At 34.6% G+C, this 23,938-nt stretch overlaps 2 protein-coding genes across 6 annotated transcripts; one reads left to right on the top strand and one right to left on the bottom strand.

The window, feature by feature from the left end:
* Positions 1–551: 551 nt before the first annotated feature.
* LOC131040406 (uncharacterized) lies at positions 552–7,103 on the bottom strand. Its single transcript, XM_057973317.2, has 2 exons — positions 6,982–7,103; positions 552–1,104 (listed from the first exon to the last, which is right to left on the bottom strand). The coding sequence occupies exon 2, from the start codon at positions 933–935 to the stop codon at positions 582–584; it is 354 nt and encodes a 117-aa protein (XP_057829300.2). The 5' UTR covers positions 936–1,104; positions 6,982–7,103; the 3' UTR covers positions 552–581.
* LOC131040407 (alpha-xylosidase 1-like) lies at positions 3,618–12,341 on the top strand. 5 transcript variants are annotated; one of them, XR_009358362.1, is made up of 8 exons: positions 3,620–3,977; positions 4,522–4,599; positions 8,833–8,966; positions 9,045–9,103; positions 9,442–9,475; positions 9,582–9,795; positions 10,307–10,383; positions 11,661–12,341. XR_009358362.1 is itself a non-coding variant. In XM_059207689.1 (3 exons), the coding sequence occupies exons 1-3, from the start codon at positions 9,357–9,359 to the stop codon at positions 10,319–10,321; spliced, it is 348 nt and encodes a 115-aa protein (XP_059063672.1). In that variant the 5' UTR covers positions 9,113–9,356; the 3' UTR covers positions 10,322–10,554. The 5 variants fall into 5 exon arrangements, 2 of the variants coding, with proteins under 2 accessions (XP_059063672.1, XP_059063671.1); XR_009358363.1 differs by having other exon boundaries at positions 3,618–3,977; positions 8,817–8,966; positions 9,442–9,795; XR_009358361.1 differs by having other exon boundaries at positions 3,621–3,977; positions 9,442–9,795.
* The last annotated feature ends 11,597 nt before the right edge of the window (positions 12,342–23,938 follow it).

Genomic DNA, 23,938 nt, shown 5'->3' with positions numbered 1-23,938 from the left:
GATCCAAGAGTTCTAAAAAAAATCAAAATGATTTGAAAATAATCTAAATATTTAGAGCTATAAACTATAAATGTAAATGCTATGAAAAAGAAACAATATGTGAAGTCTATTTTGCACAACATGATTCTTGGACTATCCTTGATAGTTGGAAAATCTCTTGCTTTTGAAATGTCCATCAAGCACATTGACACTGTGCTTACCTACATCAAAACAAAAATACATATGATAACATTTCTTTTACTGTAAGGGGAGTAATTAGGTTGAAGTATCATCCATTAAAATAACCTAATCGGACTAAGTTAAAATATAGCTAACGACAAGATCCAATGCCGTAGTCTCCACAAACAACCTTTAATCCATCAAATAACATAATTTTACTCTTCAATGTGAACTAATACTAGAAAAAATAATTAGATATTCTACATATTCTTTTTTTTTTTTTAGATAAGTGCTATCGAGTATGGGGATAGCGCCCTATATTGATAATAAAAAGTATTACATATGCACCAGACCCCCAAAAAGGATATGGCCCATACCAGAAAAATAAAAAGAAGCCATCAACCAATCAAAGGCCAAAGACACTACAAAAGCCTCAGAATAGTCACAATGCGAGCACCCAAAGTTGCCACCTTTTCAATGTTGTTGTCTGAAAGCCAACCCAAATCTTCATTCATCATCCTTCGAAATGGACCCTTTTCGCCAGTGGAGACCCCTGCATGAAAAACATCCCATGCATTGCCCATAAAATTCTCCTTCTTTGTCCGCAACTCTGTCGTAGCAACCTGTTTCTCATCTTTAGAATCTGAAACATCCACATCCAAGAGGAAGCACTCAGGATTGAAGAAACGACCCAAGATGCTCGTCCATTCCTCTTCCAACTCCATGACGACATTGCCTATTGCGTTGGCATCCACATCCCTGACAAACTTGTCCATTTTCTCAATGCATGCCTCCTTGGAAGGAAGAATGCCCACTAACAGGCAAAGAATGATATCGTAAATGAAACCATCGCGCCAGTGCCTTTCTTCACTGAGGGCGTCCTCAACAATCACAACAATCACTGCCCGCCCTTCGACATCAATGTCAACAATCGGTCACATTGCTCTGCCAGAGACTCATCACGACACGTACAACTCAACCCAAAGTGATGAACCATGATTCTCAAACATATATACAACTTCAAAAATATTTAGTGTTACCCTAAGATATTAACATACCCCAAAGAAGTTGATGGTTATGGTTGTATTCCATGAAATTATCCTTAAAAAACCTTGACCAGAATTTGCACTTTGCAGCAACATAAAATTGGATAACAGTTTGTGATGCCATTACTTTAAATTGAAGGAATCATGAATTAAGGTTTAATGAAATATATGAATGAGTCCCATGAGGGATTCACTATGGCGAAATATTTTTTTGAAGGCCAATTAATGTCAAATAAATTTATTTCAGTAAAAATAGGTTACTAACATTTGTTCCCAATCAAAATAATTCTAAGTAATATGGGGATCTATTATGATTATATGAGCAAAGTGGTAATATATTTAATAATGACATTGATAATGTCAAGATTAATATTATCATTGTTTCCATTTGATATTACTCATAATATTAATATCATCATTACTATTGAAGTTCATGTTACATTTACGATTATTTCTTTATTACAATATTAATATTTTGTTCTATGATAACATTATTGTTGTGTCAAAATGTATATTATAATTAATATTATTATAAAAATTTCAAATTTAATATTTTCAATAATACATATACTATAAATATCAATAATCTTAAAGACATTGAAATATGCACATCAACTATAAGATTTACATAGTTCTAAGAATACCACTCCAACAAAAACACATAACAAATTCTGAATTACCATATTCAATTAGCACTTTTGCTTCTCCTTTAATTGTCTCAAAAGCAAGCATGCATGTACATCATATCTAGCATTTATGTGTTGATTTGAAATCCCACAAAAGAAACAGCTTTTAAGAGTGGAAAAAAAGTCAAATATTACACCTGAAGAGGATCTTGTATTATCTAACAACTAAAAGCATTCATGAGGTCTGTGTAATTTGCTCTTTAAACTAAGTGACCATGCTTGGGTTCCTAGAATGCAGTTACTTCTATGTGATTTTCTAGTACTAGGAACGAGTTTGTGTTTGTGGGAGAAGTTCAAAGCGAGGCGATGACCTTGTTACAACACCTCTAGATGTATGTTCTGTCATTTTAGAGTCAACTTGCCACTACGTTTTTAGGTTCTTATCGGCACTAGCTCTGGCTCTTTTAAAGTTTTCACCTGCAAAATAAGCACAATTGATGCTACATCTGCAAGTTACTGATAAATTCCTATCGACATTACACATTAGACCTTTTCCAGATCCAACCGCTAGTTTATATCTCTTTCTCCCGTTTTACTCTATAACTATTCCTCTCTACCTCTCGCTCTTTAATTCCCTATCTTTATCTATCTTTATCTATCTGTACCTCTTAAACCAAAATTTCACTACTCTTCGGTGTATCCATTGCACACCGAATTTGGGAATATAAATGTGCAGCTGGCATATTCTCAACCGTCTAGGGCATTGCAGTGATCATCGTGCCGGAGCCCTTAGCTGGAAGGCCGCCGGCGACAGAGAAGATCTCCCAGAAAAGATTAGCCGTTGAGAGAATGATAACGGAAAAGAAAATTCAAAAAATGTTGATGGAGACGGGAAAAAGCATTTGAAATTAACATAAGGATAAACAATTCAGTTTCATTCGATTAGAGACATTCAGTTCTTTATAAACAATTCAGTTTCATTCGGTTACAGACATTCATTCTTTCTCTGATTGCCTCTCTCTGTCGATGTTCTGTTCTGTGATTGTATCTTTTCAATGTTCTGTTCTGTGATTGTCTCTTTTCAATGTTCTGTTCTTTCTATCTGTTTTGTTCAATTTTCAAGTGCTTGTTTCGTTTTCATTTTCCATTTCCTTCATCCTTACTACCCTCCATCTGAATGCATTCAATCTCAATCTTATCAGGTGGAGGAAATGGTGAAACAACCGCCATAATCAGAGTAATACAGATCACCTTTAATTGGTCTTTCCACATGTCCATTTTGTGCTTTTAGAGATCATGGAACACCATGAAACCACATTTCTTTGAGGAATTCTGTCAAACAGTTCACACGTAGTGTCTATGGTTTAACATTCCTTTTGAGGAATTCTGTCAAACATTTCACGCGCTAAGCAGAGGGCTCCACTTTCCTTTGAATACAGATCTGCCTTAGCATTTAAAACTATACCATCTGACAGAATAATATTCACTTAAAACAATTAAATAATTTTTATACACCCTTAGTATTATTACCCTCCACCTTTGAAGCTTTAAGCCCTGGTTATTTACCCTTAGTATTATTATCCTCGAAGCTTTTGTTGTTGCTTGCGTTATGATGACAGTGGTGGCATGCCATGTTTGATTTTGAAGATAATTTAATGTTTCCATGCAATTAATACATTTTCACCTAATACCCATTTGTTATTTTTACCCCTTTGGAATATAGATTTGTAGATAAAACACTTCAGATTTGGATGGCTATTTTTCTCTTAATCTTTCAGTTTCTACACTGTGTTTTGATTTCTTGGGAATTTTGGTTTGTTTTCACTCAGATCCTTTTGGCTCAAGGGTAAAGGACTGATGAAGTGAGTTCCAATGCAGGCATGAGATGCAGGGTCTGCCAAGAGTTCGTTTAACTGATGAAGAGATGGGAAGTTTCTTACGACCTGCTTCCTAGATCAACAGTAGCTGCTCTAGAAGGAAAACATATTTTCAAAACAGCTAACCCAGCGTTTGAATTCTCTGTTTTCTCAGGAAATGAGTTGATCTTCACTTGCATAGCTAATCCATTTGGAATTTCTATCAAGCACAGATCCTATGGAGAGGTTCTGTTCAACTCCTCTTATGGCAGCTTGGTTTTCATTATCTGGTAATCAGCACATGCCTTCCCACATCAGCTTCACCGTTACTTCTTTATGAATTGAATAGGAAGGATGATTTTGGCTGGGCCAGCAGATATGAAATTGTTGAGATATTTACTTCTCGGTTTCTTTTAAATTCTACATTTGAATTATGAAAATTCAATGTGTATATTTTAATATAGGAGATACCATTATGTCTTTTTTATATTCTTATGTTGGGATCGAATATTTCTTATAAATGATGGTTTTTTTTAAGATGAATAAAATGATTATAGATTCCCCATGTTCCATGCTTTGTTGTCCATGAAAGTATTTTGTAGGTTGAAAACATGAATGACAAAGTATTGTTCCAAAAGTCATTACTTAAAATTATTCTGTGATTAAAGAAAATTTATTTGATATTATGGATTTAGAAACCCTAAATGTGTATTATAATATATATTTTAACTAAATATCAATTATGGAATTCTATTTATGAAAAACTATGGTATGGATGTTTTTTAGACTTGACATACAAGCTTATTGGGGGTTCGCTGGATTTCTACTTCACAGGTTTATCTCCATTAGATGTGGTTCAGTGGTTTGCTGACCTCATGGGACATACAGCTGCAATGCCCTCTTGGGCTTCTGGTATGTCCATAGATGCCCTGCTCTGCAGTTTTTTAGTGTATCATTGTTTTGTTTATTGACTTTTAAATATTGTACAGAACCTACAAATCATCTACACTAGTAAGGTCAAAGTATCAGCTCACTGAGCTTTATTACATAGACTTTTAAATATTGTACAGAACCTACAAATCATCTACACTAGTAAGGTCAAAGTATCAGCTCACTGAGCTTTATTGGTTATGTAATATACCAAGTAGTGAAGATTGTTTACCATTGGAATTCAGTAATTTTGGTTCAGGGTTTAATATTTTTTTGGATTCCTTGTTTTGGGAGCGCTGGTAGGTTTGTTGGATTTATTCAATTCTTTAATATTTCAAATGGGATATGATTTTCCTTCGCTTCAGGTTAGTAGGTTTCATAGAATAGAGAATGAAATCCGAATTTCTAGTATTGAGATGTTTGGAAAGTTTTGAAAATATATTAGGCGGTTGTCATTGTTTTATTTAGGAAAAAACTGCCAGGATTATTGAAGTTGAAGTGCTTGATAAGGTTGACATGAATGATTAAAAATGGGACCTGGTACATATATGTGCCTAACCTTTTAGATTTGTTCACCATCATTTTGTCTTAGTTACCACCTTTGTTTTGTATGTTTTGTGTATACCACTGCTTTAGACTTGTCCTGCTATAGTGCCAAAGTGAACCAAAAGATACAGCTTTAGTGATCACACCAACACCCATCTCAGCTTGCCCTTTCTGCTTGTGGTCTGCATTGAAGAGCTTATGCTGTGCATGGAGCTCTGCAAGCCTGCGAGTGAGACTGGTTATGTCTTCTTTTATGCTTTGTTGAAGAGATTTATCTGGTTCGAAGTTTGATCCCTACACATTGGCCTTACCTTGATCTGCAGGAACTATGCTCAACACCTCAGTTTTGTTGCTCTAAGAGGGAGATAAGTTCACAAGCTGAGGAGGAGGAGGAGGTATGGGTGACTCTCTTCTAGGCTCTGTTGCAGTATCCTTTTTCTGATATTGCTTGGGCATTTGGCGTTCAGGTTTTGAGAGTTGTATAGCAGGCTGGGCGGGTTTTGGAGGTTCTTCCTTCCTGGCCTCAGGCTTCGGAACTTGTTGCTGCTAACTTTGAGATTGAGGTTGAGGCTTAGGCTAAGATATGGGAATGGTAGCCCAAGATTGTTGCCTGCCAGTATGGCTTCTATCTCCAATTCCATATATTGCATAGGGATTCCTGAAACCACCTTGGGGATGCATGATTTCCTAGTTCTAAAGTTACTATTTGCAGTATCCTTTTTCTGATATTGCTTGGGCATTTGGGGTTCAGGTTTTGAGAGTTGTCTAGCAGGCTGGGCGGGTTTTGGAGGTTCTTCCTTCCTGGCCTCAGGCTTCGGAACTTGTTGCTGCTAACTTTGAGATTGAGGTTGAGGCTTAGGCTAAGATATGGGAATGGTAGCCCAAGATTGTTGCCTGCCAGTATGGCTTCTATCTCCAATTCCATATATTGCATAGGGATTCCTGAAACCACCTTGGGGATGCATGATTTCCTAGTTCCAAAGTTACTATTTGCAGTTTGCTTAAGGAAAAGCCTTCTCCGAATTAAAGCTGATGAATTTTATGACTAAAACAATAGACCAAGCGTGTTTGGCCTCATCATTGTACTCTGTTGAGAATTTTTTAACTTGCTATAATTGTTGTGGAACAGACTACAGAATACAGACTAGCCACACCTAAGTAGAATAATTATCACCTTAAAAGAGTATAAACTTTGATTGTTTAGCCATAGGAACAACTCTTAAACCTACCGAAGGTATAGACTATAGCCCAATACACAAGCCCAAGAGGCATCACTTAACCTTTCATTAAAAGTCAAATTTGAATATTCCAGTTACAGGAAAACAAATTCCGACCCTGGTAAAGATAAAACCTGCATACCTAAGAACAAACGAAATCACACAACCTTTCATTTAAATGTCAATACTCAATTGCAAAACAAGTCACCATGATCCTTTATTCAAAGTCTAAATTTACAAAGTAAGTCAATCCAACCCTGTTTTAATAGGTCAATATTTAAGAGACATTAGATTTCCACAGTCCATTATAATTATTGTTTATTTTCTAGATTGCGCTGTGTAAGATTTTTATATTGCATCAATGTTTCTGATCACACTCTATGATCCATTATGAATGCTATCTGAAACATTGATGCAATCAAAGATATTACACAGTGGAATCCAGATACTAAGCAATTAGGTCAATATTTACTTATAATAACCTACCCTGAAACCCAATGACTAACTAGAGAACATTTTCTTCCTACCCGATAAATGAAAAAGCCCAATTGCAAGGAAAATCACTACAACTTTACAGAAGATAGAAACTCAGTAGTCTCACCTCTGTGTAACACCCAGTAGCTTCACCGTAAGCAATTTGCTGTAGCCTCAAAACTGCAGTTCAATGCTCAACTCGTGTGCTCACAACTTCAAGCAATTCAATGCATACTTGATGACATTTATGCAAATGCTTCAAAATGAGATTTATAGAGCACTTGGAGATTATAATAGAACTATGAATGCAGCTACTAGATGCCTTATTCTCTTTCTCCGACAAGAAAAGCATTCTTTCATTACATTACAGATTGAGGCACAATATGATTGTATATGAAACTCCAAATGTTATTTTCAAACCCAATTATAGATTCCATGATCTATAAGTTTGGAATCTAGCTGCAGGAGAATACTTATCGGGGGTTTACTATGCTGCTTCTCATAATATGCTGCGAATTGCTCTTTGTTGCTTTATAGAATGAGGCACAATATGATTGTATATGAAACCCCAAATGTTATTTTTAGACACATTTATAGATTCCATGATCTACAAGTTTGGAATGTAGCTGCAGGAGAATACTTATCGGGGGTTTACCATGCTACTCATTATATGCTGTGAATTGTCGTGCCAATAAAGTGAAGAATCTTAAACTATGTTAAACTATGTTTTATCTTCTTGAAAAAAATTACTTGATGCCGTTGAGAATAGGATTCCAAATCTTTTCTTTTTCTCCTCGAATATTGCTTTTGTGGACAACAGTAATAGAATGCAGCAGAATTTTCGGCCCAACAGACAAATTACACAGGCAGTTCTTATCAGGTCTAAATCTCAATAATCTTCCAAAGCTACCACCAAGATAGTGAACGGTTGATGTTGCATGCTTTTGGAGGACGACTGTGTAGAATCCACGCTGATAAAGCCTTTGGCTAGTCAACTAGTACACATTCTTCTTAATGAAGAACATACAGGGAGTTCATCCTTGTTCCCTAGGGGTGTTGAACCCTGTAGGGATCTCAAGCTTCAGTGAGTGATTTGTCCAACTCAAGTAAGTGGATTGATATAGAAAATGACTCTACCCAATACTATGGGAAAAGCTTTAATAGCAAGAACATGGTGGATAATCTATTAGCCATTTTGCCTCTTTGTCTAACAAGATGGCCTATTCTACTTCTTACCATTGAATTGCTATTAAATGGTATTACCTATAATTCTCAAGGAATTCATATAGCTTAGGCCGATTCACATATTTTGGGTATATTTTGAAAGCTATATAATCTTTAAATGTTAGTTGTGAGTTAACAGTTACATAAAAAACTCATGCCTTCACAATCTTTTGGTCACTTTTGAAATAAATAACTCAACCACCAACAACTTGTGCAGCACAATGATGTTTGGCTGATGGATAGTATGTAAGCCCTAGTTTTTTAGCCTTAGTATTATTCCCTTAGTTACCCTCTGTCTAAATATTATGCAGACCACATTCTATTGAGACATTCTATCAAATAGCTTTATACACCCTTAGTAGTATTACCCTTTACTCTCGAAGCTTTTGTTGTTGCTTGCATGACTATGAGAGTGGTGGGCATGACATGTTTGATTTTGGACATAATTCAATGCTTTAATGTGTGATTAACATTTTCACCTAATACCCATCAGTTATTTTTGCCCCTTTGTAATATAGATCTGTGGATAAGACACTTTAAATTTGGACGGCCATTTTTCGCTTAATCTTTCAGTTTTCACTTCACACCGTGTTTTGATTTTATTGGGAATTAATGTTTTGGTTTTCTTCACTCATGTTTTATTTTAATGTTCTTGCATCAAAATACTGGAAGGTAAATTTAGGCTTGTTTTCTTTTTTCTTTTTAATCCTTTTGACTTGTGTAAATCACTTGATGAAGTGAAATTCTAATGCAGGCATGAGACGCAAGACCCAGTAAGAGTTCATATAACCAATGCAGAGAAGAAGAGATTGGAAGTTCCTTATGACCTCCTTCCTAGATCACAAGTAGCTGCTTTAGAAGGGGAAGCCCAATTCAAAAGCAACTATGGTATAAATGTTCTTCTATAGTGGCAGTAAGTGGACATACAAGATTATGGGGGTTCACTGGACTTCTACTTCTTTGCAGGTTCGTCTCCATTAGATGTTCTTCATAGGACACAGCTGCAATGCCCTATTGGGTTTTTGGTATGTCCGTAGAAGCCTGCTCTGCAATTTGTTGGTGTAGCATGGTATTCTTTAGTGGCTTTCAAACTTTTTACAGCTCATGCAAATCATCTATAATATTAAGCTATCAGCTAATTGAGCTTTGTTGGTTATGTGTTTTACTGAGTAGTGAAGGAATTTAGTAATTTTGGTTCAGGATTTAATATTATTATTATTTTGGATTCCTTGTTGGATTTATTCATTTCATTTAACATTTCAAGTGAGATACAAGGATATGAATTTCCTTGGCTTTAGGTATGCAGATTTGATTGTATTTAGATGTTTTGAAAATTTATTTGGTGGGTGCCACTGTTTTACAGGATTATTGAGGTCGAAGTTGAAGTGCTTGATGAGGTTGACATTTCTTGTGTACACCATTCCTTTTTCTAAGATGATATTTTAAGAGCTATTTTAAGATGATTTTTGACAAAGCACTTGATGAAGTGAGATTCTAATGCAGGCATGAGACGCACGACCCAGTAAGAGTTCATATAACCAATGCAGAGAAGAGATGGGAAGTTCCATATGACCTCCTTCCTGGATCACAAGTAGCTGCTTTAGAAGGAAGCCATATTTCAAATATAGCTAACCCAGTTATTGAATTCTCCGTGATTGCAGGCTACGAGTTGATCTTATCCTGCACAGCTAATCCATTTGGATTTTCCCTTGGAGAGGTAATCAGCACAAGTCTTCCCACATCAGCTTAACTGTTACTTCTGTATGAATTGATTAATAATAGAAAGGGTGATTTTGGCTGGGTGAGCAGATATGAAGTTGTTGAGGGGAATAGTTGTGCTATCTACACTTTCTATACATACGATCTTTTTTGTCTTCCTATGTTGGTATTGAATATTTCTTATATATGAAGGTTTTTTTAATACAAATAAAATGATTATAGAATTCCCCATGTTCCATACTTTTTTGCCCATCAAAATATTTTGTAGGCTAAAAACATAAATCACAAAATACTGTTCCAGTAGTTGTTACATAAATCATTCTGTGATTAAAAAACATTAATTTGATATTATGGATTTAGAAAGCCTAAATGCTTATTATCATATTCATTTTAACTAAATGTTTATTATGGAGTTCTATTAATGAACAACTATGGGATATGTTCTTATATGCTGCCAGTAAGTTGACATACAAGTTATGGGGGTTCACTGGACTTATACTTCTTTGCAGGTTCGTCTCCATTAGATGTTCTTTCAACAGTTCATTGACTTCATAGGACACAGCTGCAATGCCCTGTTGGGCTTCTGGTATGTCCGTAGAAGCCTTGCTCTGTAATTTGTTGGTGTAGTATGGTATTCTTTATTGGCTTTCAAATATTTTACAGCACATTCAAAAAGCTATCAGCTAATTGAGCTTTGTTGGTTATGTATTTTACTGAGTAGTGTAAGTATTTAGTAATTTTGGTACAGGGCTTAATATTATTATTATTTTGGATTCCTTGTTGGATTTATTCCAGTGTTCCACGGGCGTTGGGGACGGGGGGACGGGGGGACGGGGGGGACGCGTTTCCGGGACGGGGGGACCAAGGGCCTAAATTTGGGGACGGCGGGGGGACGGCGGCGGGGGGGGTGGCGGGGTGGTGGTGCTTATATACTTGTACATATACATATAGTACTTGAAAAACTAGTTTTGAAAAGATGTATGACAGTATTACAGTGTAAGAATTACATTTGAAATGAGACTATAGGAAATTTGAAATACTAAATCTAAATACCAAGATTTCTAAGTTGTGTTGTTATATGGAGCCTAATCAAACTCGGAGGTTAGATTTTCCCTACTTCTATCGGCGCGGTTTCCCCCTATATTTTTCAATGGGGGTTTGGGGGCAGCGCCCCCAAGTTGGGGTCAAGGGGCAGCGCCCCTTGCGCGTTCCCTGTCGCGATACAGGGCGGGGTCGAGGGGCAGCGCCCCGCGAGGCCAAAAATACTTTTATTATTTTCTAAAGGCGTCGGGTGTTATTTTTCTATTGGCCCACGTCCAATTAGAGTTACCCCTTAACCCTCCAAAAACTTAAAAACTCACTTTTTTAAAAAATTTTAATTTTAAACATTGCATATAAGTGGGGGCGACAGGAGACGTCTGGGCGTCTCCCCGTCCTTGGAGAGACGTCTGCACGTCTCTTGAAGGACGGGGAGACGCCCAAACGTCTCCCAAGGAGACGTGGAGGCGTCTCCATGTCTCTTTGGGAGACGCCCAAACGTCTCCCAAGGAGACGTCTCCACGTCTCCACGTCTCCCTGGGAGACGTGGGGACGTCTCCGCGTCCCGGTGGCGTTTGGGTGGTGGTGGCGGGACGGCGGGGGACGTCGCGTCCCCGTCCCCCCGTCCCCGAGACGTTTCTGACGGGGGGACGCGCCCAAAAAGGGGGGGGACGCGTCCCCGTGGTTCACTGATTTATTCATTTTATTTAACATTTCAAGTGAGGTACAAAGGATACAAATTTCCTTGGCTTTAGGTTTAGGTATGCAGATTTTATTGTATTCAGATGTTTTGAAATCTATTTGGTGGGTGCCATTGTTTTACAGGACCATTCAAGTTGAAGTTGAAGTGCTTGATGAGGTTTTCTAAGATGATATTTTAAGAGTTTTTTTTATAGATTTGGGGTATACATTTTATTCTGTTTTTGCAGTTATAATATAAATGAAGTTTTAATTAAAATTGAGATTGATAGCTTGAGTCATTTGTGTGATCATATTCTCTCTTTTATCTAAAGGATGTTATCCACGCATTTATTTTGTCTAACAAATAGATTACAAGTTGGTAGCATGTTGCACACAGAAACATTGTAGCTGTACACGGCTGCTCTTGGAACAAGCGGGTTGAAGGCCACACTTCCAAGAATGGTTGTCTAACAGTTTAATTAAAAGGAGATTCCAGAGAGAGCTGAACAACTTTTTGAACTAGTTATTTTTCACAGTTATGTTTAGAGAAAGCCTAAGATAGTGACATTTGGTTTGTATACAGCAAGGAATGGAATTAGGTATTGACCATTTCTTTAATAATATTTTGGTCAATTGCATTGACCTAATACCATTGTAACATGTACATATATGATGTTTAATAATAATAAAAAATTATTAGAAGGGGCTAAAGTTCTGCCCCTTCTAAAGACCAAAGGGAATAGCTACTGGCCATGGTTATTCCTTAAGGTCATGTGTTTGTCCCACAACTTAAAGAATGGTCAACAGGCTTAGGCCATTCTTTAAGCTATGCATATTGTTTTTTGTGCATTTTTTAGTAATTTTGGTTAATTTTTAATTTTTATTTAATAATTTATTAATTTGAGCTCAACATTAACAAATATATCATTTATGACTCACAATACAATTCCCCATGAAACAGGATAACCATAAATAATTGCCCTTAAGAAAGCAAAATTTACTCATTTTATGAATACAATGCACCTCATAACCGTGCACATGATTATAAATTTCACTTATTACATATTAACATCATTGCAAATCTCTTACACTTTATCAAGGACATTGCCTTATTTAATCAATCACATGTATGTAATTTCCATAACTAATAGCTTTTAGAGTTTTAAATAATTTGTAATTTCTATCAATGTATCATAACAAATCATAAAATATGACAATTTTAAAGATATGTTAATAAAATTTATATAAAAAAAAATTGTATGAGTTGTGTTATTTTGTGTGATGTTATGTTGTTTTGTGTGGTGTTATGTTGTTTTGTGTGGTGGTGTGTTGTTTTGTGGTCGTCTTAGGTCTATTACGGGGGGCCATACAAGCTTCCACCTTCATGTGGTTGGCCTTGTTAGTAGAGAATGTTTGAATAAATATTCTTGAAGCTTGAGAAGCTTATGCATGGTGAAATTTCCAAATTAAAGAAAATTATGACCTTAAAGGTGAATTATACAAATACATTTTAATGATTCTTTATAAAATAATTTTTTTTATGATTTCAAATTTTGTTTAAAGATTATATATTATTGGTGTGATTGATTTTGATAATCTTGATAATAATGTAAATGCTCTTGATATAGTTTAACCTCCTCTTGAAATAGGGGTGAGGTATTGTTAAAAGGGTTATCTGATATAGTTTAAACTCCTCATGGTAAGTTTTTTGGAACTTCTAAGGTTGTCTCTTTATTTTGCCCTACCTTTGAGAATAAAAACATTTTCAACGATAGAGAATCATGAAGGCATAAATACTATACTCAATAACTAAAACAAATGCTTGCATTGAAATGTTGTTAACAAAAAGATCCTCCTAGGAGCACAAATAGTTTTTTATTCTTATTTCCTTCAAAGCTCGACTCTCTAATCCTACAAACTCCCCCTAATTACTCAACTCACTAGATATTCCAAACTACATCTACTATATTTTCCATTCCACATGCTACCTCCCCCCTTTTGACCTTTGAATTCTCCTTATATTGTTTCCTTATAATGCCCTAATAGTTACTATTAGTTATATCCAATGTAACTACAATGTTATGTCTCATCCCATACCATTATTCCACCTCCAACCAATACCTACCAATTCATCTCTCTCTCTCTCTCTCTCTCTCTCTCTCTCTCTCTCTCTCTCTCTCTCTCTTCACACACACACACACACACACACACACACACACACACACACACACCCCTATCCCCTTTCCCTAGTTTATATTTCCATTAGTAATCCCTCCACCATCAATGCTAATGTTGAGACTTTATCTCCAAGCACTAAATAAGACATACTAGTGAGATAAAACATGATTTCCTTGTTATTACATCGACCTACCTTGTGCTTGTTTCGATCGACTTTTGCTTGTGGCAAGGAGGGGATAGATGTTAAGACTCACCAAATCAAATGTTTAGTGAGTTGTAGAAATATTATTAAAAGTCACGTGTTATATTTTGTTAGACTTACACCTTACTTGGTGATGACAACGGGCAATACGTAATGCTCGTATTGTTAATGCAACTAGTAAAATGATAATATAAAAAATTGTAGATGCATTATTCAATGAAGATCTAATTTACTAAATGATAATGTGATCTATGATATATGTGGGAGAAAATAAACAAGGGGAGAAAATATATTGTCAAATGGGCAATCAATAATTAAAATACATCTTAAGATTTCAACGAACAATTCCCTCTCAAGTACCAATTAATAACCTATTGGTCAATATAATTATATTGCAAGAAAAAATTGTCTTTAGATGTTGACATCTTTTAGAAACCCATTTGAGTGTTTATGAATTTAATCGTCTTTCATCAAACTGGATACTACTTGAGATAAGAATTTACTTTTTTACATTTCCTTTTGCTTAATGTTTATGGTTTGACTAAATCTAAAGAAAAAATTCTCAAATTAAGTTAAAATAATAAATTTATTCTTTAGGGAGATTTTGATGCAATTCTCACCATAGCTCAAAAAAGTAAGGGAATCTCTTGCATTTCTCAATATCAAATGGATTTTGAAAAGTTTGTAATGGATTTGGATTTCATGGATGTAGTCCCGTGGGACCTAAACTTGGACAGATAGGCATGCAAGGTTTACTTACTAAAACTCTTGATTGATTCTTATTTTCCATCAATTGGTCACAACCCCCTCAATTTTTTGGATATTCAACTTCAAGCTCTAATGATTTTCTTGTGTTTCGAACAACCTCAAAAGACAAACCCCCTCTCAAGTACCAATTTAGATTTGAAATGTGGCTTGTAAAATAGGATTTAGTTGATTTAATTCAGCTTAATGATGTTTTAAGCTAGTGAGTCTAAATGGAACAAATATGTTCATATTTGGAAAAACGTTTTACATCAAAATAAGGCTTAACAACTAGAATACAAATTCTTTCAAAAATATTTTTGAGGAGAAGATTATAATAGAAATAGAATGAAAATTATTAAATCAAAATTTTATTCCCTCAAGTATCTTTTAATCAAATCACCTGTAAGAAAAAAAATTAATATCTCAACAAGCATAAATATTAGCTAGAGAGGAGATTTACTAGAAATCCAAATCTAGAGAAACTTGGTTGGTTTAAGAAGATTTAAAAGAAAAAAAAATTCATAATACTTCAACATTATGAGAAGCCAAAATAGAATCGACAACATTTCTTCAATAGACAATCACCATCTAACAAAATGTGAATGTATCCATCTTGAATTCACTTCCTTTTTTTCAAAGCATGGTGGTGAGTTATCATCCAATGAATCAATGTTAGTTTGCATCACAACATCCGGGAATGCAAGAGTAATCAATTTTTCTAATTTCTTTGGTGTCTTCTATGTTGATTGATGTCAGTTATATCACATCTTACTTAATATAAATATAGATCATAGCATAGGTTTGGAGTAAAGAAAAATGGTGACTAGAATATAGGCATTATCCACCATTGTGTACTAAATCTATATTAAAAGATTTTATTTCAAATATTTTGATTGTCTTATCTATTCACCAAAACTCAAATCTTAGGGAAACTGAGTGTGGTGTCAATTCTTTGTAACATTGTCCTTCATGTGAGAAACCTTTTGTGGAAATTATTTGGAGTTGACTTTACCTAATCATCTTGAAGTCTATTCATCAGAAGGCTTTCTGTGCTCTTTGACAAAGAATATGTTCAGTACAACACATAGAGATATCACGTAATAAAAAAATATAGAAGATCTTTACAAAAATGAGACAAAATTGCATTTTTTATAAAGAGTTTTCAAAATTATATTTGTGTTATATATATTCTTAACCAACATAAAATAATAATCATATTTTTAATTGCATTAGTGTTTTCTTCTACCACAAAATGAGTCTATGTCATTAAGAGGTAGGTCAATGGATGGCAAAGAAAAACGGTGACTAGAATATAGGCATTATCCACCATTGTGCACTGAATCTGTATTAAAAGATTTTATTTCAAATATTTTGATTGTCTTATCTATTCACCAAAAGTCAAATCTCTGGGAAATTGAGTGTGGTGTCAAGTTGAATTCTTTGTAACACTGTCCTTCATGTGAGAAACCTTTTGTGGAAATTATTTGGAGTTGACTATACCTAATCATCTTGAAGTCTATTCATCAGAAAGCTTTTTGTGCTTTTTGACAGAGAATATGTTCAGTACAACACATAGAGATATCATGTAATAAAAAAATATAGAAGATCTTTACAAAACAGGGACAAAATTGCATTTTTTATAAAGAGTTTTTAAAATTATACTTGTGGTATATATATTCTTAACCAACATAAAATAATAATCATCTTTTTAATTACATTAGTGATAAATGAGTCTATGTCATTAAGAGGTAGGTCAATGGATGGTATATCATCATTAGACATGACATCTTCAACTGTAAATGCATCTCCTTTTAGTTGATGTGAAACCTTGGTCCTCTCTTGAAATTCAAGTCATTCTCCAAGACCTCCACAGAGTGATGTTCGTTGTAGCTCTTTTGGAATTGTAGATAGTAAACATTACTGAACATCTTTAGCCTTGTTGAAAGGCCAATGTCTCCCATACTTTATTTCATCCCTGTTGATAGCTACTGTCCATTCTTTGAGTAAGGTTTGAAACTTTTCTTTAAAAAATTTCATTGTTAGAGTTACTTGTACAATAATATAATGAAATATAAGTATTTTTATAGACCTCCTAGTGCCCCGATACACATACTCGTTCCTAGCTTTCCATAAAACCAATAATATATTAGTAGTAAATATAATCCATAATATATTAAAACACGGATTTAAAACATTAGTAAGTCCCACTATAGTTTCTTGCAAATTAATCACCTGTTTATCACCTCACTCAACCAGATTCAATACAAATAAGTTTGATACTTTTAGGTTGTTTTCATATAGAACAACATGAAACAATGTTGGATGATATATAAATAGGAAGTTTTTGAGTAGTAAATAGCCATTTGAAACATGCAATCTTGGTTCTAGGACATTGTTCCAAAGTATTTTGAATCTTTTGGACCAAGTCTTATTAAGGAAGTTAAGATTACAGTAGTGATTTGTAGAGTTGGTAGGTTCATGGGAGTTACTAATGGATTTGTAAATGATATTAGGAGAAATTTTTCTCAGTTTAGTTCCTTCTAACCATGAAATACTATCAATAAAGTCATCATTGTTAGAAAAATAGACAACGGAGATAACTTATATGTGTAACTCAATTCATGCCATTATTTAAAGTGATTATTGGAAATAATGTCTTTGAAGCATCTTATGCCTCTTAAGTGCCAATCTTTTGCAGAGCAACCCTGAAGAAGTACAAGGGGTTTCTCTTTACTTGTAAGGTTCCACCATATAGACCTCTCAAGAATTAAAACACATGAATTAGTACATATGAAATCCCCACCTTTCACAGATTCTCTTACATTCATTCTCCCATGCATTCCAAATACTTTTGAAGATGTTATTTGTTGTTGGTGCAACTGAGAATTTTCCAAATAGGATATCATACATTGGGAGTTCTGTCGAACCCCTGGCTTGTTTAGGAGCAACATTTTGTATAATATTCTTAATAAGCACTTTCCAAGGTTTTTGTCTAGTTAGGGCCTTACAAATCCACTTGCTAGCAAGGGTAGTGCCATGTTTTTTGACATCCCTTAAACCTATGCCTCCTACTACCTTTTCCATATGACACCAATCCCATTTCACAACATATTTTTGTATTGCTTCTCCAATCAAACCAAATAAACTATCTATCTTCTTTTGAATTTCATTCACCTAGTAGTTAATAAAAAGACAAACATATGAGTAGTATAAATTATAGTAAGACAAGATATTTTGACAAACTTGAAGCCTACTAGCTAAAGAGAGGAATTGCTTATTCCATTGACAAAGTTTGTTTTCAATATTGTTTTTTATATATTCCCACATCTCCTTTAAGTAGAGATTAATAGCAAATGAAATACAAAGGCATCTAACAATCAAGTTAGGCCTCCAATTGAAATTCAAATTTCTTCAACCAATTAGGAGGATTACTATTCCAACTTAGCATATTAGTCTTGGATTCAGATATTCTAGCTCCAGAAGCTTCAATAAAAAGATTAATTTTATTGATAAGGTTGTTTACATTGTTTTCAATGAGCTCAACAAACATGGTTGTATCATCAACAAACTGCACATTTTATTATTCATCACCATTTGGAAGTAATATGCCTCATGGTTTGGGTGAGAAGAATGGAATCTCTATGAATATAGAAGATAGCATCAGAAGCTATCACAAGGAGAATAAGAGCAAGTGGGAATCCCTATGTAATAGACCTTTCCAGAGGAAATGGGTCATAAAAGGATCCATTGACATTAACCTAAGTAGTAGTATCACAAGGAGAGTAGGATAAAGTGGGCATCCCTATGTAATAGACCTTTCCAGAGGAAATGGGTCAAAAAGGGATCCATTGACATCAACCTGAGTAGTACCATCATTTAGAATTGTTTTGACCATATAAGAAAAGCCCTTTGAGAAGCCAACTGCATATAGGGTCATTGTCAAGAATGCCCACTCCACTCTATTGCATGCTTTTTCAAATTTAAGTAAGAGAATGCAAAAGTTTTTTTTAATAATTTATAGCCAATTCAATATCTTCTTAGGTAGAAGTGAGGTTATCTAAAATGTACCTACCTTTAGTCAAGCTTGTTTGAGTAGAATTGATAAAATGGGGTAGGATGTTCACCAAACTAAGAGCTAAAATTTTATATGAGACATTTAGCAAGGTTATGGGTCTCCAATTTTTAATTAGAGACTTATCGCCATCCTTAGGGAGTAGTTTAATGATACCTCAGTTACAATTAACACCCAAAGACCCTTTGTTTATGGCTTCTGAGTAACCTATAATAAGTCATCTACAATCCATTCAATATTTTTATATAAAAATCAATTGGGAGTCCAACAAGCTCTAGGGGATTTATCATTATTCAACTTATTAATTGATTAACAATCTCATCTTTAGTTATTGCCATTGTTGATTATCACCTTTAGTGGATAAAATATTTTTATATGTTGTGAAACAACTTTTTTATTACCTTAGGATCATTATTTATGTTATTATCTGACCACATATTGCCCACTTGTTCTATTGCTGTCTTGTTTTTGATGTACCTAAAGAAGAACTTGGAACCCTTATAACCACAATTAAGCCAATTCAATTTATGTTCACAACCCACTTTAACCGCTACTAGTGTAGCCCATCACCCCTTTTAAATGTCTTACAATCAATGGTAGAATTAAATAGTACAAATTATTTTACCAATACATCCTAAGTTCCTTAGGACACTTTCCAAGGATGTTGGAACAATGTCATATTATTTACAAGGTAGACATAACCTTTATCCTAACACCATGTGCCTCCAAGGACATATCATTCACAAAAGGATTAAGGGTGGAGTTATGAAGTGATAGATTCTTAGAATAATAAGATTTCTAATTTCCATAGCTATTGAGATAATTAGTCCATTGCTAAGTCCATGATACTAATAACTTGATGAGGATTATCACTAAGCAACTCCAAATGAGAAGTACAAGTAGGAGGAGCATTAATGCACAAAACCTTATTGCTAAAATAATTACAATCTAGATCATTTTAACTAAATTACTATTGGAAACCAAAATTTTCTCAAGGAAAATTTTAGTTTGCATCTAAGATTTTATAACTCCATTAGGTTCCTATTGAGGGGTTAATTCATCACCCATAGATCCATTAAAAAATGTGATAGAGGTATTGCATAAATTGGGAATGCGGTTTTTATTTTGGCTCCATTCAACAAACTTTGTTAGTTTATTAAGAGATTTTCTCTACATTCTTTTTTTTTCTTTCCCTAAATTTAAAATATTGAATTTCTTATCTTCCTTTGCCTTGGAAATCCTTGATTAGATCTCATCAATTATAAGGACTTGAGTATTCTTTTTAAGACTGATGACCAAAGAGGGGGGGTGAGAATAGAAGCACCTGGCTACGAACCTAAAGGAGAAGTCCTGAAGAAGTCACTAGTTAGGAGGGACCTCAAAGAGATCAATCCGGACCGGTCAGCAAGAGTAAACACAATGGAAACACAAGGACATGATGGAGACAATGCAGAAAAAATTGAATTATAACATGAAAACTGATTACAACCAAACGGTAACAACTAGGTTACAGAAACCGACTCACAGGCCTACTAAAACATGCTCAAAGTACATAATAGGTCACAATTGAGACCTCAAATCTCAAGATCTATCTTCTTTTCTTAGTCTAACTTCTTGATTACATTCTAATGCTCTATTATAATGATTTATATGATCCAAGAGGATCTGGTCGGCCCAAAAAGGGATCAAAACCCAAAGAACAAGACCTAACGTGCAAAACCAACAAGGTCAGCCTCCGCCAAAGAAATTCCTCTGAAAAATCTAAAGGATGAAGAGTAGATGACTGGAAAAGGTCGACCACATGCCAAGGAACATCAGAATCAACACTCAGGGCTCTGCAAGCTACGGAAGGGGATCCGATAGATCACCAATGCAAATAGGTCCAGGCAACCGATAACAGGAAACTGTCTTGGAAACCGGTAGCGATCACTTGTCGAAAAATGATCTGAATGCTCGAAGGTTTGGGAAAAAGGAAGATGATCATGTCTTCAAGCCAAAATCCAACTCCACAGGTTCTGGTGAGCCAAATCCAAGACACACAGAAAGAAATGCTGAAACCGCAAACAGACAGAAAAACATAAAGGAAATATTTTTGGTTGATGCAAGATTTTTATGAACCAGGGATGTTCCCGCATCAAGTCCCTTGTGTAGAATTAGTGGAATCCCTTTGAAAGATACTAGACTCAAGCCTTGACAAATCATCCCCATCAAGACGAGCAACAACCTTAGAAGAGGCAAAAATTATTGACATAGAATGAATGTGATCTCTAAGGAAAAAATTATTGACATAGAATGAATGTGATCTGAAGTAGATTGAATGGTAATAATAAGGGGGAGACAAATTACAAGTTAAGGATTTATCTAAAGTTGGGGGATCGATGACCTTCTCAGAAGGAGAATTTCCAACATTATAGTTTCCAATTTTATTATCACGAGATAGAACTTTATCAACATCTCTTTAGAATGGTCTAGGGTTACCCATATTCTTCTTAATAATGGACAATTATTTCTTTGGTTCCCTTCTCCCCAAAGGAAGCATGCATTCAAACAACTAAGAATTTCAATGTCAAAAATTCCCACCTTAGGTAAGAAAGGGCCAAAAATTCTTCATAAATCAAATCAGAAAACCAAGAAATGGACCTAAAGAATGAATCTTCAATGGTCCAATATTATTTTTCTATATATTTTTATGGCATTCTATGATTCAGTAAGAAAGAGACAACAGTAGGGAATGCGATATTGATTGGTTTGTCTAATTTATCTAGTGTCTTCCTTGTTGATTCATATCATTTAGATAATTTTTTAGTTAATATAAATACAAATCATAGCATAGGTTTTGAGTAATGAAAAATTGTGTCTAGGATGTAAGATTTATCCACCATCATGCATCAAATCTATATTAAAATTCTTTATTTTAAATAGTTTTCTTGTCTTATCTATTCATCAAAAGTCAAATCTTGGGGAAATTGTTTGATATCAAGTTGAAGTATTTGAAATATTGTCCTTTGTGTGAGAAACCTTTTTTGGAAACCTTTTTGGAGTTGTCTTTACCTAATCATCATTAATTCTATTCATCTAAAAACTTCCTATGTATTTTGACATTAGGTGTGTTCAATAAAACACATACTAGGTTTGGATGTTTTAATAAAGTACATCTCATTTGTTTCCATCCTCTTTTCAATAGGAAAATTAGTTGCATACACTAGTTTGTTATTTGCAAAATTGAAGCTATCAATCTAAGTGGATTGATATACCGAATGACACTATACAATACTATGGGAAGAGCTTTCATAGAAAGAACATGGTGGATAATCTATTCACAATTTATCCTCTTTGTCTAACAAGATAGCTTATTCTACTTCTTACCATTGAATTGCTATTAAATTACATTATCTATAATTCTCAAGGATTTCATATAGTTTAGACTACTTCATGTATTTTGGGTATATTTTGAAAGATAATATTTTAATGTTAGTTGTGATTCAAGAGTAAGATAAAAAGTTTTTCCTTCATAATCTTTTGGTCATTAGTGGACAAGCTACCTCAATAAATAAACCAAGAAATAAATAACACAACTGCTAACAACTTATACAATAAAATGATGTTTGACTCATGATAGTATGTGTAGAATCATAAATTGTAACCAACAATTCACACCTCATATTTGTGCTCCTAATTTTGCATGTCATATCTCCATTCCCCTAGCCCCCCCCCCCCCCCCTACTCTGAACTTGATTTCACTTGTATACATGGATGAATGGACCCCATCCTAGGGCTACACCCCCTTTATTTAGTGGCTCATTGTCCTACTTTTGGAGGACAAGGGAATTGTCACGCCCCTATTTAGACCGTGGTGCTATGGCGCCTTAATCCTCCTTAACCAGGACCTATTTTAAATATGAGCAAACTCTCCCCGTCCCTAATATATTTTGTTCACTATGCATCAATGTGATTGTCAAAGGTTGTCCTAATCAGTAGTTTACCTAGGGAACCCTATATAAGGACATCCTATCAATTTACTTTAGACCTAGAGAAGCAATTGATAACACACATAACCCATCATTTGTGCATTTTTCAAGCATTCTTCATCCAACATTCTCAAGCATTCAAGGCAGAATTTCATCCTTCAAACATCATGAAGCAAAGTCACATCAATATTGTTAGAATATTTAATCTTTACTTAGCTTAGGTTTATTTGTATTTAGTTTAGGATATTCCTTTGTAATTCCTACATGTAATTTGTCCTCTAGTACATGTGTGAGGACAAGTCATTTCTTTTATTTTCCTTTATTAAGGAATATTAGATTTCCTCCATAAGAGGATGTGGACACATGGCACACACATTTTATGAATGGTGACATTCATAGATTTGGGAGTTACTTTGTAACTCCTCTCCTCATCTCTATTTAAGAGATGTCTCCTCTCTCTTTTCTTCTTAATGACAATATTGTAAAGAGCCTCTCTCTCTCTCTCTCTCTCTCTCTCTCTCTCTCTCTCATTTTAGGCGTTGCCTCATTCATAATATCACAAAGGGTTTTTCTTTGTTTTTCCCCTTTCAAAAGTTTTTGTGCCTCCTTCTTCACATTTGGGTGATTGCTCCAAGGTTTTTTGCATTTCTCTTGGTAACATTTACTTTATCAATAAACTTGGATTTTATTATTCTTTTCTTGCTCTTGTATTTTCTTTCATGGTATCAAAGCAGGTTTCTAATCCTTGTTTTAAGTTGACATTGATGAAGGTTGCCATTCTGTGGAGTTCACCTTCTTGGAGGCATTCTTGAGAGGAGAAGTTCTTTCTCTAATACTTTCTATTGTGCAGGTTTTGGTTTCAGATTTTAAATTTTTTTTCAAACTTGCTAACAAGTTTGCCTGCAACTTTAATCTTCTATTCTAGTTTTTTATTAAAAAAAAAACAACTTTGGAAAGCTTGCCACCAAATTATTTTCTTTCTGGTTTAAAGTTGTGGCTTTGGAAGGCTTGCCGCCAAAGTTTCTGGTTTTTTTGTATTGTGAATAGTTTGGAAGGTTTACCGCCAAACTCAGCCTCCTTAATTTGTTTGGTCGGCTTGCCACCAAATCTGATTTATTATTACATTGCATTCTCTATTTGTTTGCAGGTTCTAACATTTCCTTTACTTGCAAATATTTTTGATAAAAATAAATTTCATATTGTTTCTTCATTAAATCTCTGTGTATTTTCAAAAAAAAATATCAGAGTCTAACAT

This window comes from Cryptomeria japonica, chromosome 7 (genome assembly GCF_030272615.1).
Source record: "Cryptomeria japonica chromosome 7, Sugi_1.0, whole genome shotgun sequence".
NCBI classification, from domain to species: Eukaryota; Viridiplantae; Streptophyta; class Pinopsida; order Cupressales; family Cupressaceae; genus Cryptomeria; species Cryptomeria japonica.
The sequence above is the reverse complement of the archived record's forward strand: the minus strand, read 5'-3'. Positions and strand labels throughout refer to the sequence as shown.

Bases quoted from the DNA above. Each gene is read 5' to 3' on its own strand.
- LOC131040406 (XM_057973317.2), bottom strand. From the start codon at position 935: ATGGACAAGTTTGTCAGGGATGTGGATGCCAACGCAATAGGCAATGTC.
- LOC131040407 (XM_059207688.1), top strand. From the start codon at position 9,357: ATGAATTTCCTTGGCTTTAGGTATGCAGATTTGATTGTATTTAGATGT. The intron at 9,476-9,581 runs GTTGACATTTCT...ATTCTAATGCAG, and splicing joins AAGTTGAAGTGCTTGATGAG to GCATGAGACGCACGACCCAG.